The sequence below is a fragment of the Marmota marmota genome, unplaced genomic scaffold, assembly GCF_001458135.2.
Source record: "Marmota marmota marmota unplaced genomic scaffold, marMar, whole genome shotgun sequence".
NCBI classification, from domain to species: Eukaryota; Metazoa; Chordata; class Mammalia; order Rodentia; family Sciuridae; genus Marmota; species Marmota marmota.
Genome location: NW_026000005.1, coordinates 7,135,732 through 7,153,849, shown reverse-complemented (window position 1 = coordinate 7,153,849; position 18,118 = coordinate 7,135,732). Strand labels below are relative to the sequence as shown.

Below are 18,118 nucleotides of genomic sequence, written 5' to 3'. Positions count from 1 at the left end.
CTTCACAAATAACTGGGCAAGACCTCAAATTGTCATATATGAAGTTACTATATAACACAGCAATACTATATTTACATGTATACCCAAGTTGATGTATGTAAGTGAAAACATACATACACACAGAAACCTTAAGACAAATGTGTATAGCGGCATTATTTATAGAAAAAATTGAAACAACCAGGTGTTCAATAGTTGAATGGATAAATGACATGTGGTATGCCTACACGGAGAATAGTAACTCACAGTAAGAAATAAGGTAGAGAGATCGATCTAAGATGGCGACTGTGGAACCGGAAACCACCCCTACTCCTAATCCCCTGCCTACAGAAGAGGAGAAAACAGAATCTAATCAGGAGGTTGCTAACCCAGAACACCATATAAAACATCCTCTACAGAACAGATGGGCACTCTGGTTTTTTAAAAATGATAAAAGTAAAACTTGGCAAGCAAACCTTCGACTGATCTCTAAGTTTGATACTGTTGAAGACTTTTGGGCTCTATACAACCATATCCAGTTGTCTAGTAATTTAATGCCTGGCTGTGACTACTCACTTTTTAAGGATGGTATTGAGCCTATGTGGGAAGATGAGAAAAACAAACGGGGCGGAAGATGGCTCATTACATTGAACAAACAGCAGAGACGAAGTGACCTCGATCGTTTTTGGCTAGAGACACTGCTGTGCCTTATTGGAGAATCTTTTGATGACTACAGTGATGATGTATGTGGAGCTGTTGTTAATGTTAGAGCTAAAGGTGATAAGATAGCAATATGGACTACTGAATGTGAAAACAGAGAGGCTGTTACACATATAGGGAGAGTATACAAGGAAAGGTTAGGACTTCCTCCAAAGATAGTGATTGGTTATCAGTCCCATGCAGACACAGCTACTAAGAGCGGCTCCACCACTAAAAATAGGTTTGTTGTTTAAGAAGACACCTTCTGAGTATTCTTATAGGACACTGCGTCAAACAATCGAGATTTGGGAGCTGAACCAAAGCCTCTTCAAAAGCAGAGTGGACTGCATTTAAATTTGATTCCATCTAAATGTTACTCAGATATAAGAGAAGTCTCATTCGCCTTTGTCTTGTACTTCTGTGTTCATTTTTTTTTAATTTTTATTATAGTGTCCACTATCCCAATCAAAGAATTACAGTCCACATCATCCCCAGAATCCATAAATGTGTTCCTGGCCCACTCTGTATTAGCTTAGTAGAATTACCATTACAAACAAGTTTTACCCATCCACAATATTCAAAAGAACTTGCATTTCTATACCTTAATAGGAAAAAAATTGAGTTTATGTTCCATTGTATGCAGGGGCATATTTTGCTGGTTTGAAAGAGTATGATGCATACAGTTTTCTAGCAATTTTCTTTGTTTCATTTGACAGCATTATCTTTGCTGTACTCTTGCTGATGGCTGCTAGATTTTAATTTATTTGTTTCCCTACTTGATAACATTAGTGATTCTGATTTCAGTTTTCCATTTGTTTTGCTTTTGTTTTTCCTCATGTAACATTGGTGAAGGATCCAGGAATATGACACAAAGGTGGAATAAACATTAATTTTGTGAAAAAAAAAGAAATAAGGTAGAATTCAAGGTAATTAAGGAGAAACCCACCAAATTGCTAGGAAAAAGAAGTCAGCCACAAAAATCCACATATTGCATGATGCCATTTATATAAAATGTCTAGAATAAGTAAGTCTAAAGAAATAGAAAGTGAATCACGAGTTTCCTAGGGCTTGAGGTTGGGGAAGGAGAATATGGAAGTTGGCTGCTAATCATTATGATGTTTCTTTGGTGATAAAGATTTTTTAAAATTATCTTGAAAAGACATGTGCCCAACCCTGAATATATTAAAACACTAAATTGTACACTTTTTTGAGAGAGAATTTTTTAATATTTATTTATTTTTTTTTAGTTTTCGGTGGACACAACATCTTTATTTTATTTGTATGTGGTGCTAAGGATCGAACCCAGTGCCCCGCGCATGCCAGGAGGGTGCACTACCACTTGAGCTACATCCCCATTTTATGGTATGCAAGGTATAGCTCAATTATGGCTCTTGAAAAATGAAAGGACACTATCAACTAAATAATGAAAATGAATTTGATTGATTATCAAAATTTCTTAAAATATATTCTACCTTTTAAATGTTTATAATTTGAAAGAGTCTGCCCAAAGACCAAGGAGTGTTTAGAGATATGGTTGGGCTCTGCTGTTTAATGTTCATACCTTTCTAGCAATTAACAAAAAATTGTACCAACTGTGACTTTTGTACATATATTACAAGTTATCTGATTTATGCTTTTGGACTGATATGTACTGTCCTCATGAATGCTGGCTACCTTATTGGTTTACCACTTCTCAGGTGGCAAATGTATAATATATGTGTAAATATGTTTACACATTTACACAAGTAAATATATTTACTTTTCTAGGTCACCATTCAAAGGACTTATATAATTGATGTATCTTCTCTTATGCTATTTTAAAAAATTAACAAACAAAATTGTTTATGTTTATGGTATACAACATAATATTTTGATACATTATTGGATGGTCAAATCAAGCTAATGAAAACAAGCATTTCCTCATATACATATTATCTTTCGTGTATGAAGAGGACACTTAAAATCTACTCTTGGCAATTTTTATGTATACAACATGTTGTTATTAACTATTGTTAACATGATGTACAATAAATATACTGAATTTATTTTTTCTAACTGAAGTATTGTAGCCTTTGACCAACATTTCCTTTATTGTCCCATGTTTCAGCCTCTGGTAACCACCTATATTGAAGTCTTATAATTTTATGTGCCTTGGTATCTGCTCCGGTTTGGTTATTTTTTTACTATCCCCCAAGATTTCATGTGTTGAAATTTAATCCACATTGTAAAATATTAAACAGATGGAAAGTTAATCTGACTATGGTGTATAGAGGTGAGGTCTTTGGGTGACAGTTTGGATTTGATAAGACCATCAGTCTGGAGCTCCCATGATTTAATTCTATATGGTTTAAATCATGAACACACAGGCTCTTGCCATATGAAGCCGTGTACCACCTCAGGATTTGGCCACCAAGCAGATGATATTCCGATGTGGCCCCTTGTCTTTGGACCTCTAAACCATGAGATAAAATGAAACTTTTGTCTTCATACCCTAGCCTCAGGCATTTCTTCATAGTAAGGAAAAATGGACTAACATCATGCCAATTTTTAATGAAATTTTAACTTGTTCATGCTAGATATAGACTCAGTCACCCTGGACATCATACTTAAATGGTTCAAGCCAGTGTCAAAAATATGAACTTAAAGGCATCTGTCCCATCTAGCATGCTGGGCCCCCAACTTCCTGGAAGCTTTCTTTAAACAGATCATCAAATATTTGCTTACAAACTTGAAGTGACCTTTTGGATTTCAAGAGTTTCCTAAAAATTCATTTCTTGAAAATTTGGTCTCAGGATGGCTGCTATTGGGAGGTGGTGGAAACATTAGGACGTGATGTCTGGTAGAAGGCCCCCTGTTCATTAAGAGAATGTCCTTAGAAGGTAGTTCTTATAGGACTCCTTGGTAATTCTCAAGAAGGAATCATTATAAAAGCCTGAGTTTGGCCACACCCTTGCTTTCTCTGCTCTTAGTTCGAGATGTAATCATTTTCTTGCTCCTGCTAATACAACTGCATTTGCCATCTGCTTCATGAAGTGACGTAGCCAAGGGGTGGCTGCTGAAACTGTGTTTTGCTATTTGTACTTTAAGCCACCAAAACTGAACTAAGTGAACATCCTCTCTCTACATAAGGTTTACAACCTTAGGTCTCCCTTTGTTATAACATGAAGCTGACAAAGACAGACCCACATCCTATTCTTTTATATATAGAACCAGTTGTCATAGACTCTTCTTTCTCTGCTTGACTCTTCCTTTCTTCCTCACATGACCTGGGCTCAGAAAACTGCACTCATGATCCATTAGATCTCCTTGTCCAGGATCTGTAAATAAGATTCCTGAGCTTTTTTCCTGTTCTGATGGGGCATTGGATTTGTACCTTCCATCTGAAAGACTAGGAGCTGCTCCAGGCCAGGTTTTCCCCAGGACACTAGGAAGAAATACAAGATTGGGCTCCAGGCAGAAGAACAGTAATAAGTTAGGCATAAACTGGATGTGGAGCAGAAAAGGGGCACAAGGGTGTCAGTATAAATTAAGTTTTCAATGTGGGAGATTAGCAGGTTGGTCAACTATGCTTTAGGCTTCCTGCAAGGCAAAAAAATAACCCTTTCATGTCCAATTCTCCTTCATTTCCTCTTAGGAATTTAGTTGGGAACTCTCAAAACACCACCATTCTATTTTATGTTTCAGAGATATTTATTTATGTTTGTCTTTAAATTGGCATAAATTTTACATAAAACATGATATTTTGAAGTACATGTACGTTGTAGAATGGCTAAATCCAGCAGTTACCTCACTTAATTATATTTGTGGTGTGAGCAGTCAGCATCCATACTTGTAGTAGTTTTCGAGAATACAACAAATAATCATTAACTGTGCTGTGCAATAGACCTCTTGAAGTTATTCCTTCTATTTAATTGTAATTTTATGTCATTCAACCAATGTATCCCACTCCCATTATCATACTTTCTGAGCTTCTACTAACCTTCATTCTACTTTTAACTTCTATGAAATTAACTTTTTAAAAGTTTTACCTATGAGTGACTCATAGTATTTGTCTTTCTGTGCTTGGCACATTTCACTTAGCATAATCGCCTCTAGGTCTATCCATGTTGTCACAAATTACAGGATTTTATTTTTATGGCTGAATATGACTCTTTCTATATAGAACATATATATACATATGTTTGTGTGTATATAGAACATATTTTATTTAGTCATTCATTGATGGGCACATAGATTGATTCCATATCTTTGCTATTTGGAATAGTGCTGCAATAAACGTGGGAGAGTAGGTGACATTTTGACATACTAATTTCATTTTCTTTGCATTTATACCCAGTAGTTGGATTGCTGGATCTTATGGTCTATTTTTAATTTTTTGAGGACCTTCCACACTGATTTTTTTTAATTGGAAGTACTAATTTATGCTCCCAACAGCAGTGGGCCAGTGTCCCCTTTTCCCACCTTCTTTAGGACTTATTGTCTTTATTCTTTTCAATCATAGCCAATCTTACAAGAGTAGAGAGTGAGGGGATCTCTCATTGTGGTTTTGACATGAATTTCCCTGAAAGTTACTGATTTTTGACCACCTTTTTTCATGCATCTGTTCTATGTCTACTTTTAAGATTTGGCTATTCAGATCTATTACCCATTTTAAAATCTGGTTTCTATTTCTGCTATTAAGTTTTTTGAGCTTCCTTTAAAAATATTTTGGTTTCAAATCTTTAATAGATGTACAGTAGATGAATATTTTCTCCTATTCTGCAGGTTATTTGTTCATTCTACTGACTCTTTGCTGTATAAAAACTTTTTAGTTTGATGTAATCCCATTTGTCTATTTTTGCTTTTGTTGTCTGTGATTTTGATATCATATCCAAAAAATAATTGCCCAGGCCAAAGACATGATGCTTTTCCTTTTTAGGTACTACTATTAGTTTCATAGTTTGCGTCCCCATTTTGTGTACTTGGCAGCTTTGTAAAACATCAGTTGGCTATAAATGCATATATTTTGTTTTCACTACTCTGTATTTATTTTATGCCACTGCCATATTGTTTTATGTACTCTATCTTTGAAGTATATTTTTAAATCAATTGCATGATGCCTCCAGCTTTGCTCTTTTTTCTCATGATTTGCTTTAACTATTTTGATCTTGAGTAGTTCCACATGAATCATATGATTTTTTCCTATTTTTTATAAAAAAATTCTTGGAATTATGATAGTTACATTGAATCTTTAAATCATTTTATATAAAATGTTAATAATATTAATCCTTCCGATTCATGAACACAGAATTTCTTTCCATTTGTCTGTCTTCATCAATATCTTTATCAACATTTATAGTTTTCAATGTATTTATTCACTTCGTCAAATGTATTCCTGAGTATTCTATCTTAATACTTTTATAACTATTGATTTCTTTTTTAAATAGTTTTTTTTCTTATTTTATGGAAAAATTATTGACTTTTTAGTGTGATTTTAATATCCTGCAACTTCACTGAACTGTTTGGTAGTTCTAACAGCCTTTTGGCTCAGGCAATATTTAAATTACCTTGTCTGTTTCTGGGTTCCTGGGAGATACTTTGCCCCTATTCTATCCACAATGACTGAAATATGTCCAACTGAATCTTGAAGTATAAAAATATAAAAATGGATAAAATTATTTGTTAAAACCAAGAGTTATCATTGTAGCTACTTTTGATCATAGTTCTTGAAACATTAGAACCTGATGACATTATTAATGTCATCTCATATGTCTAAGATTCAGCTTTTCTATAAAAATGAATGTATAAGCAGTAAATGAAAATGAAAGAATAGATAAGTCTACATATATTTCATATTCTTTTGATTTGAACATTAATTTTATCTTTCTTTTGTAAAAAGAAACATTTGTAGTTTGTTTGACATGAAACATGTAGCTCATAGGTATAAAATAAAAGAACTGAGTTTTTCAGCACATTTTAATATGACGATTAAAGTTATAAAAGGATTCATCAACCTTCCTTTCTCATGCATATTTAGCCATGAGATGGCAGCATCATATTGCCACTTCATAATTATTTCTGTATTATTTGCTTTGGAATAAAGTAATTAAATTTTGCTCCAAATTGCAAACACACAAATACCGATTAAGTTCTATATTCACATTTAGGTTTTCCTTTATCTTTATATCACATATATAAAGGGCCATTTCTTGCTGAGTATAGGTCACAGTTGAGAAAAATCATCATCATGAAATAATATTATCATAAAAGAGTTGTTATCAAATATTATTCTTAAAAGTAGTTGCATAAAATGCATTTGGAGTTTTAAATATAATTTAAGAATATTGTTTGGTTACTTTTATAATAAATTACAAATAGATTTCATTTTTTGAACAATCCAAATAGCAGCTATCAAGAGTTTTCCTCTACCACAATTAGTCTGTGTCTCTTGTTTTCTCTCCCTCCCTCTGTATTCAATGGCAAAAAATACTCTAGAAAATTCATGTTACCATTTTAACTTTAAATTACATAGCTAATATAAAATAAACACTTCTTTTATGGATAGTATTTTTGTCAATTCCACAAATGTATATGTCATTAACATGTTTACTTTTATCGATTTTCATATATATGGGAGTATTAGACAGGAAAGTATACCAAAACTAACAGGGAAAATTTTTCACACTATTTTTACTATCCTCTAATTTTGTCATCAAATGAGGTGAGCTTTAGGGTATAGTTTAAAAACTCTTTTTTTTTTGTAAGGATGCACAATGACATAGAAAGGTAGTAATATACTGAAGATGTTTCAATGTCTGTTTACACTTATGTTTCTATAGCAAAACATTCTTAGAATATTAAGTATTATTAACAGTTTACCTCCTGCTGTTCACAAACAGGACTGTAAAAATTATGATGACTATTTTATACATGCAGAAATTTGAAGTTGGAATAATTTGACATTTGTGTCTATTTGCATATATCTCTCTTTTTCTTTTATCTTTTTATATTTTATTTTTTCATTCTGTTTGTTTTCATTTTTCCTTTTCTCTTTTTTTCTCACCTCTCATATTTTTTTATTTTTATCTTTTCTCCCTTCATTTCAGTAGTTTTATTGAGCTCTTAGAATTTTGGTAGATTCCAGATTAATTCCTAACAGTGGATTTTCCTTACTCAGTTTAAGGTTGACACATAAAATTAACCATTACATGTAGGACTCAGGTATTAATTTCAGGTATTAATACAAGAGTTTAAAATCAAGATTTTGAAGATACATTTTTACTCTTCTGTTCATTGCAGTATTGTTTATAATAGACATTTAAACTCCACAAATATATATATATATATATATAAAGATGAATGTGACAAATGTCCTATATACACATGCACAATGAATACTATTCAGACATAAAAAGAAGAGAAGATGTCTTGTGCTACATACAACATGGAAGAAGCTTAAGGACAGCATGCCAAGTAAAATTAGACACTTCTGGAAATACAAATACTGCATGATTCCATTTATATGAGATATCTAAATTAGTCAAAGTCATCAAAGCAGGAACTAGGGTGTTGGTTGGTTGTCGGGGTCTCCATGAAAAGGAGGGGAGAAAAGATTTTATTCTCAGTGGGTATAAATGTGGTGAGCCGTTCTAATTAGACCGTGGCCGCCATTAGAAGATGGCGCCGGCTTCCACTGTGGCCTGTGATAAACAACTCCTAATATGGAGAATTGGCACGCAATCCCTTACCACCCTATGAGAAAGGTCCACGTGGCAGCTTAAGATTGGTACGCGGGAGGCTTTATTAGGCTGTGCTTGGGCGCTCGGCGACGGGTCACTAGAAGATGATACATGAATCAAGGCCTGAATAAACTGCTGAAAGAAGAATCCTGTGTCGTGTTTTCCCTTGCCGGTGAGGGGTCGCGGCATATAAAGTTGCAGTTTTTCAGAATACAAATTTTTAGTGGTCCGTTGTATAAAATTATATCACGGGGCAGAGTGATATGTTCCTATAATACCCTCTACTCTGGAAGCAGAAGCAGAAGGATTGAGAGTTTGAGGCCAGCCAGAGAAGTTTAACAAGACCCTAACTTGGAGAAAGAAAGAGAGAAAGAAAGAAAGAAAGAAAGAAGGAAGGAAGGAAGGAAGGAAGGAAGGAAGGAAGGAAGGAAGGAAGAAAGAAAAGGAAGGAAGGAAGGGAGGGAATCAGATCTCAGGGTATGTATTTTAATCCACAATTCAAAAAAATAGAAAAAAAGTTCTGTCTCTTATCCACATACACACACCCCATCACTTTACCAACTGTGTTTTGTTACTTTGCTTAGATTTATATATTGTGCTTTTATATTTGTATGCTCAAGTCTGTCATTTCATTGCGTTTCTGGAATTCCCCAAAAGAAAAAATATTTTTCTGCATCTCTTCCCTCAACCCTTCTCTCTGCTAGATTGCTAATGTAACGCAGGTCAAAACGCTCTGGATTTTTCTCTGTTTCACTTTTTATTCATTTTTTGTTTGTTTATTTTTTGGTAATCCGAGCTCAGTGATCTTTCATAGTGTCTAAACTTTTGCTAACTAACTTAGTTACTCTTTTTCCCTATTTAATATATTTTCTTTTTCCCATCTAAAAATGATTTAGTTCTTTATTCCATTTCTTTTCTCATTAAACTAATAATTTCCTTTAAATGATTGCACATATTTATACTAAATATTTTAAGTCCCTTTCTAATTTATTTTTTTTTAAATTAAAGGGTTTATTTTATGGAATGATTTTTCTGATGATGGTCTGTTAGATTTCTCTGCTTCTTTGCATGCCCAGTTATTTTAATAAGATGGTAAAAATTGTGAATTTCACATTTTAAGTGCAGTATTTTGTATTCTTTAAAAATCGGTGAACTCTACTGAGAGGTGATTAAAGTAGTAGTTGAGAAATTTAATCCTTTTGAGACTTTTAAAAAAAAATTTCTCTGGGATAAGGAAAAGTTTCCTTCACTATAGTCCTACTTTAATTCTATCTTTAAGGTGTGACTCTTCTGAAATAGATATAGAATACTCTATATGTTCCCAAAATGAGCCTTCAATTCATGCAGTTGGAAGTTCAATGTTTTCCAGCTCTGGACAAACTCAGGATTACTCATCTAACTGACTGTTCACCAGTAATTTCTACATATCCTAAAATTTCTTCTATATATGAAGGTTTATATTCTGATGAATACTCAAATTGGCTTCTATGGATATTTGTGAGGCACCTCCTATGTGTAACTTTGTGTAATAGTTTATCTCTCAAGTACCAGCTGCCCTATCTTCCCCAAATTCCCTTATTTGTTTTTTCAAGTGAATGAGACAAATTCTTCAGCCTCACATACTCAAGGACTGTGACCCTCAGCATTTTCCCTTGTTTTGGTATGGAGTAAAAAAGAAAGGAAAACAAACAAACATGGTTTCTATAATCACATTTTGTGACTGGAAATCCTGGATGTTCTAGGCAGCATTTGACAAGGCTCCCAAGGATTTTCACATAATGATTTCCAAGGTTTTGTTTAATCCCCTCTTCTCAAATGTGTTTTGGGCCTGGTAACTTGCTTCTAACACACGGCAAAGATGATAGGATTTACCTTCATTGATGCTTTACATAACAAAGTTACATTCATCTTACTGACTTTTTCTTGACCTCTTAATTTGGCCACTTCAATTAAGCCCGTTGAAATGTTGCAAAATAATCTCTAGACTGCCATGTGGCATAGAATTAAAGAAGTCCTTTATCTAATACATTTTGAAAAACCTGGACAATGATTCTATAGTCTTTGGGAAATGAAATTATGCAAATTACCTCTGAGTGAGCTTAGAAAATGATTCTACCTGTGGCCTGCACCCTGTGTAGCTTTGTGACATATTCTGCAGCAGTGAACCCCACTATGCCATCTGGATTTCTGACTATAGTAACCATGAGATAATAAAACCTCTGTTGTTTAAGCTGTTAAATTTAGATTGATTGATTATGCAGTTAACAGATAAATAGTACAGGGTTATATTCTTGTTCTTTGAGATGTAGAATCAATTTTCTTGATTTTAATATTTCATGTAGTGTTTATAATTTTAGAGAGGGCAATAAATATTAACATAATATTTATATTTGCTTTAAACAGAAGTCCAAAGTCTTTACAATTTGAAATAAGTAGACTTATTATTTGAATATCAATAGATGTATACTTTCTTTGATACATGATAGTATAAAACGTTAACTGTTACAACATTATGGAATCTACCTTAAAAGTTTCTAAAATTCAACCCTATCTATAATTGCTTAAATTATCAAATATGTATTCTTACATGTTTACTGTACATAGATGCAAATAAGCTATAGAAAACCAACATTCTATTATTATCTTCTAGGAGTTCATTGTCTTCATTCAGCAGAGAATTGAAAAACAGGACACAGAGATAGCAAGCAAGATGTAGGTTTATTGTGAAGGCAACAGGATACAGAGAGAGATTTCGCCAAAGAGAAGGGTCCCCAGAGTTGGGAATCCATTGGGAGAGTTTTGGCCTGTTCTTTTTATGGTCTCTGGAATTTCTTCCTTTCTTTATCTCCTCCACATCCACATGATCCTATTATTGATTGGTGTCCTCTGTGTCCATGCAGTCTGTTTTGGTTTTTCTTTTTTTTTTTTAATTGGTTGCTCAAAACATTACAATGATCTTGACATGTCATATTTCATACATTTGATTCAAGTGGGGTATGAATTCTTATTTTTACCACATGTACAGATTGCAGATCACATTGGTTATACATCCACGTTTATACATACTGCCATACTGTTGTATTCTGTGTCTGTTGTATTCTGCTGCCTTTCCTATCCCCTGTTTTGGTTTTTCTATTTCATCCCCCACATGAGTATGGAAGTGTCTGTCTGATTGGGTCCCACACTTGTGTCTGCAAGCACTTTCATCAACTAGGAAGTTGACCTCATTAGAAGACCCTCTCCATGCTCCTTTGTTCTGGCCCTGACCCCAACCTACTCACTTGCCATCTTGCTCTGACTGCTTAACTCCTTGTTTATCTCCCTCACTATGAAAGTTTATTTATAGCATGTCATTGAACAGACTACTTACCAAAAAAATAAATAAATGTAAATAGGAAAGTAATCCTTTAAAGTGTACTTATTTCAATGGAATAATAAAACTTACAAAATATCTTTTTGCAAGATTACCATGTTCAACACTTTTTTAGTTTTGTCTTTTCTCTAGGAAGAAGCCAAATATGTACCTTTAAAAAGACTTTAATTCTAAAGCCTTTTATTTCATTCTTATGGGAATTTAAATACTGTCATTTGCCTTGCTTAAATTACCAACAGCTCTATATTTACATTTAGGGGACAAATACTTCTTTTAGCATTAATAATGATTAAGTGTAGAAGGTGTATTTTAGAATTATTCATTTTATCCAAACATTTCTTTTTGATCTTCATAGCGTTTTATTTTCCAAGAAATAGCCTCTGGTTATAGGGGAAACAGGAAGAAATGACATGTAAAAAATTAGAGGCATTCAAATATTTCATGAGATTAATATTTTATTAACTAGAAATTTTTGAATACTATATGCACGCATGTTTAAATACATTTTTGCTCAATTTACAATGTAGATACTAAACCTATATGCTTTTTAGAGAAATGGCTAAAACCTTTAGTCTAAAAGGATGTTATTAAGAATTATTTCTGGGTTTTAAGGAATTAAAAGGCACAAGGCTACTGGAAATGCTATTGAAATTTTGTTCAGTCATGGAGCATGAAGTTTATTAAAACATATATATATATATATATTTAACTGAAAAGTAGATTAACTGTGGAATATAGAGTCTCTTCTAGATTCTTAACAGACTTTTCATAAAGTAAAAAAAAACTTCAATAATGGATTTTTATTACATTTGATTAAGATTTTTTAATGAAAGTTAAAATACATTAAAATTGTGCATAAGAAATATTAAAACTCAATCACGATCAATTTTACACAAGAAATAAAATAATCTTGTTTAAACATAATATATATGTTATTTCAATAAGGATAAAATATTTGAAAAAGCTTATAAATTTAAATTTGTTTGCTATTCATAATGCTTATGTATTAAAAATATAATTTTACTTAAATCTATATTATTTAGATATAATTTTGTCTAGGAATTAGCAAAACAACGGCATGCAAGCTGTCACATAAAAATGAAAAATACCTTCAATTTAAAAAGAAGAGTGCCTATTTCTACAAAAGGTAAAAGTTTTCTAAAAAAAAAACTTTATGAAAATTGATTTGAAAACTTAAAGTAATCTTTATTATCTAAAATTTAAACTATTTTTGTAATAAATATGTTCAGATAAAAACAACTTTTGGAACTTTTAACATAAAAAAAAAACTACAAAGATGATGACTTTAAGTGGCTTCAAATGGCCAAATCTTGAAATTTGCACAATCAAGTAAACAATCAAAAAGAATTAGAATCCATAGGATAACATAAATATTCATGAGTTCATAATGATAAAAATCAGTAATATAAGTAATTAAATAAATAATGAATGCAGAAGATAGGCAAACTTTTCCTAAAATTAAAACTTCAAGTCATATATGTCAAACTAAAAATAATGCAGAAATAATAAAGAAAATTTAAAAAATCACACTGCATACACAACAGTAATATTGGCTGCAGGAAAAAATACCAACAGATTAAAAAATTGTGGGTTAAAATACTATTTCTTACAGGGTAATTACATTGTTCTAAAATATATCCATAAAATAATTAGTAATTACAAATAGAAAAATATTAACTTTACAGAAGGAAAACCTGTATCCTCAGATAATTGGGAGTAATTATTGAGTTACATGAAGATATTCTTGCTTAGAATTGAATCATCAAAATAACAACTAAGGCAAATATATTTATGGAATTATTTAAGTTTCCTATATCTTTATTTTTTTATATTTGTTCTACCAATTATTGAGAGATGGGCATTAAAACTTATGATTATAACTGTGAATTTCTCTTTCATTACAATTTTATCAGTTTTTGCTCTGTGCATTTAATATTCTTATTATTAAGCATATAGTTAAGACTACTTTATTATCTTTATTCCTGAACTCTTATCATTGTGATGTTTTTCTTTTTTACTCTTTTAAAATATTGTTTGGTCTAAAATATGTTTTACTCTGATATTGATATTGTCATTTCATCTTATTTTGATTGGCATTAATATGGTAAGACTTTCCATTATTGAGAACTTATTTGTGCCATTATATATACAAAATGACTCTTTTAGGCCATTGTATCTGGTGTTTATTGGTTTCATGACTCTTGAAAAATGAAACTATTTTACAAATATGTTGTTTATTCCCATTTCTCTCTGCTCTTTTTAGGGACATCAATTTACACATGTTGTGGACTGCTCAATTTGTCTCACAAACCCTTTTCTTTCTTCCTCATTTCTCTCTGTTTCATTTGGATAGCTTCAATTGCTATGCCTTCATGTTCACTATTTTCTTCTTTTGAAATATTAATTGTGCCATATATTCTAGCTAGTGAATTTTTTCAACATTATAATTTTCATCTCTTGAAATTTTATACACATTGTATTTTTTAAATACGTGGGATTCCATTATAATTACTCTTTCAATGGACTTGTGTACTAATTTTAGCAACTCTCTCATTCTGGACTGGTTTTAATTAAGTCAATTTTCTGTGAACATGAATTGTATGTTCCCCTTTTTTTCATTCTTGGTAATTTTAACTGGATGCCAGAAATTGGATTTTACTGGGATGAAAACTGACTATTTTCTATACCTCTAAATATTGTTGAGTTTTGTTCTGGGATGGAGTTAAAAACGATTTCGTATTGTTGGGAGAGACAGGAACAGTAGACAGTACCCTTACTTGTACTTGATCAAATTCTCTGAAAATTATGTTGGTTGGCCTGATGGTGGAGAAAATTATTCCCAGCTTTGTAGCACTGATGGCCATCTTTGCCTAATTTTTTTTCAGGTAACTCTTTCCTTGGCTCCTGTTAGTTTTCTAATATTCATGCATTAATTATCATTTAGCTAAATATTCACGAGACTCATTTCAGATCTCCATATCTTTCTTTCTGTGCAGCCCTATCTTTTCTAGAACATTGTCCTATGAATTCTTGCTTCCTTGGTCACTCATCTCTGTATACTTAGAAAGTCTACTTGGGGGGCTGGGGATGTGGTTCAAGCGGTAGCGCTCGCCTGGCATGCGTGTGGCCAGGGTTCGAGCCTCAGCACCACATACAAACAAAGATTTTGTGTCCGCCTAAAAAAATAAAAATAAATAAATAAATAATTCTTTCTCTCTTAAAAAAATAATAACAAATAAATAAAATAAAGTTATTTAAAAAAAAAAAAAGAAAGTTTACTTGGCTTCTCCCTGGTTTCAACTCATTTAGTTTACTGCCAGATATCATTCTCAAGGCACACAATGGAGCAGTAATAGACTTAACATTATTTTAAAATTATTTTGGTGATATCTGCCTTTGCTGTCAGATGCCCAATGTCTTGAAAATCCTTATTTCATGTTGTGTCTCTCAAGGTTAAATTCTACCCCTTTTATTCCAATTTGCCAGGATGTGCATTTACATATTATTTTTAATGTGATATGTATATCATTTTATACCTAAGTGATTTCATAAAAAGTTTTATAAAAATTTATTCAGTGATTTTTACACAAAATTGTTAAAGACAGACTCCATACAAAATATTACATAGACCAAGGAGATATCTAATTATATACAAAATAAAATTCTTATTTAAATAGCTTAAATTTTGACAAATCCAACAATTTCTCCAATGCTCTTGGAATTGATCTGTCTACCTACCTATCTCTCTCTGTGTTCAAAGGATCAGGAGGAAAGGCTACATTGTTACTTTAAAAACTCTAAAACTGTATTCACATAAGACTTCTGTATAAATTCCAAACTCCATGTTTCTTATTTCTATCACTAATTTGAACATTGGTTCTTATCAAATTCTCTTATTTTAGCTCCGATACACTTTCTACTCAGTCTTTTCAGTTTCCCAGGCCTTTGTCAAAATCTAGAATATTGTTTTTTTAACTCAGACACTGAGGATTGAATTAACCATAGTTCTCAGTTTATAGCAATATATATAATGATACAAAATCCACGTCAATGATTCCTTAATATTTGCAAAGGATTTTTTCCAGGACTTTTGGAAATACCAAAATTCTTGCATACTTATGTTCCTTATATAAAATAGTGTTGCACCTGCATGTAATCTACACATTCCTAGCATATACTTTAAAGCATTTGTAGATGACTTTTACTGCCTAATACAACGTATATGCTACAGAAGCAGTTATATTATTTAGGAGATAATGACAAGGATAAAAAAAAATCATTAGCTGTTTAATGGGAATGGGAAAGACAAAGTTTTTTTTTTTTAAGTATTTTTGATTCATGTATGTTTGAGTCCATGAATCCAAGAGGACCAACTGTATTCTCTTTTACTCTAATTTCCTACTCCTTTGTTCTCTTTTTCATTAGTACAACTCTAATATCTTGCTGTTTCTTAAAAGTGTCATTAAATAATTCTTCATTAATATCATTGTTTTATAAATAATTGAGACTGCTATTTCTCCAAAATAGATTTCTATCGCATACCTTCTCCATCTTTAAGGAAAAAATTATATTAATTCAAAAGTTTGCCATTTGTCACATGAATTACAGTGTGTGATTCAGCATTCTGTTACTTTAACAAATACCTGAAAGAATCAGTTATAAAGAGTAAAGGTTTATTTTTGATCCAAGTTTTAGGGGGTTTTAGTCCATGATCCATTAGTCCTATTGCTTTAGGGCCTGTGGTGAGATAGAGCATCATGGTGGGAGCATGTGTTGGAACAAAACCACTCATGTGTTCACAGCAGCTAGAAAGTGAAAAAGAGGAAGAAGAAGAAGTTAGGACCCACAGTTCCCTTCCCAGACAAGCCTCCAATGACTTGATGACCTCAAACTAGGCCACACCTCTTAGAGGTTCCATCACTTACAAACAGTGCCCAGCTGGTGAACAAGCTTTAATGTATGGGCCTAGGGGGTTCAATCCAGATACAAATTATAGCAAATCGTCTCCATCCACTCCTTTTTTTAGCTTCATGATGCATAGCAACAAGAGATAACTTTTACGAAATGTCCCAAATTATCTGGCTAACTTTCTGACAAGATCATTTCACATTTCCATTTAAAACCTTAGCAATTTCTCCCTGGCTCAATGGTTTACATAACCCAGAAAAATGTAACATAATGATCTCCTTGATGTTCATTTGCTAACAATCTCCCTAGATTAATCCAAACTAAGACTTAGATTTTCAAAGAAATTTCATTTCCCTGTTTGCTTGCCTGAATTCCTCCCTTGTCCATTGCTTGCTGAAATTTATGATTTGTCATTCAAAAAAATGCGTTCAGGAAAAATATAAATTTATCTGTAAAATATTATGCAGAATCCTTCTGTGCAGGTTTATGAAACTATTTTCCTTACTCTTATCACATCAAACTTTTAACATCTACTACAATATTTATTTTTTCTCCCTCTAACATTGTTGTATCCTCAAAAACAGGGAAGTATATATCCATCATCAATCTTATAGAATCTAGGATGATGCCTGATTGATGCAGGTTTCCAATACATGTTCTTCCAATTTTTAAATTAAATCATTGCTTCTGTAGTTTTACTATGAGTTGCTTTTCAAAAGATTTCTAGATGCAGGATTTTTATTCTAGTAGAAATGCTTGGAAGCCTAAACTGACTGCAATTTGAAGCACTATTATTTAATAAGGAAACTTTTGGAGGAAACAAAAAGACAAAAATCTAAAAAACTCCATGTAACATTTACTTATAGCTTGGCAATGAGAATAAGCATTTACATCACTGATTTCTCTATCTGGAAACTCTGTCAAAGAACAAAGCTGGGATAATATTAGGGGTATCTGTCTTAGACTGATTAGTGTTTCTATAATAAAATACCTAATGACTCAGTAAGAAGATTTGTGAGTGGTAAGCAAACATGAAGAAGAGGCAAAACACCAGAATTAAGCTTGCTTTGTAAGAACCTGTTCTCATCATAACTACTAATCCAGTTCCATGATTCCCATGTCATTCCCATGAGACATAATCTAATCTCTTGAGAAAGACACTGATCCATTTTTGAAGGTGGAGCCCTTAAGACCAAATTATTTCTGAAAACTCCCAATTAACTCCCCAAACATTTGTTGGGAATCAAATTTCAGTAAGAATTTTAGTGGGGACAAACCATGCAGCTTCTTCATGGTTTTCCTAATATCTCAGTGGTCTCTGGGCTTTGATACATCAAGATGACTTTCACACCATTATGATTACTGCTTTCTTGTACCCTGAAGATACAACCCCCAAAGATTGAAAACTGATAGATAAAATGAC

General features: G+C 32.4%; 1 protein-coding gene across 1 annotated transcript; it reads left to right on the top strand.

Annotated features, from left to right (window-relative positions):
* Positions 1–262: 262 nt before the first annotated feature.
* LOC107138453 (eukaryotic translation initiation factor 4E-like) lies at positions 263–1,223 on the top strand. Its single transcript, XM_048808134.1, has one exon. The coding sequence runs from the start codon at positions 276–278 to the stop codon at positions 927–929; it is 654 nt and encodes a 217-aa protein (XP_048664091.1). The 5' UTR covers positions 263–275; the 3' UTR covers positions 930–1,223.
* Positions 1,224–18,118: the final 16,895 nt, after the last annotated feature.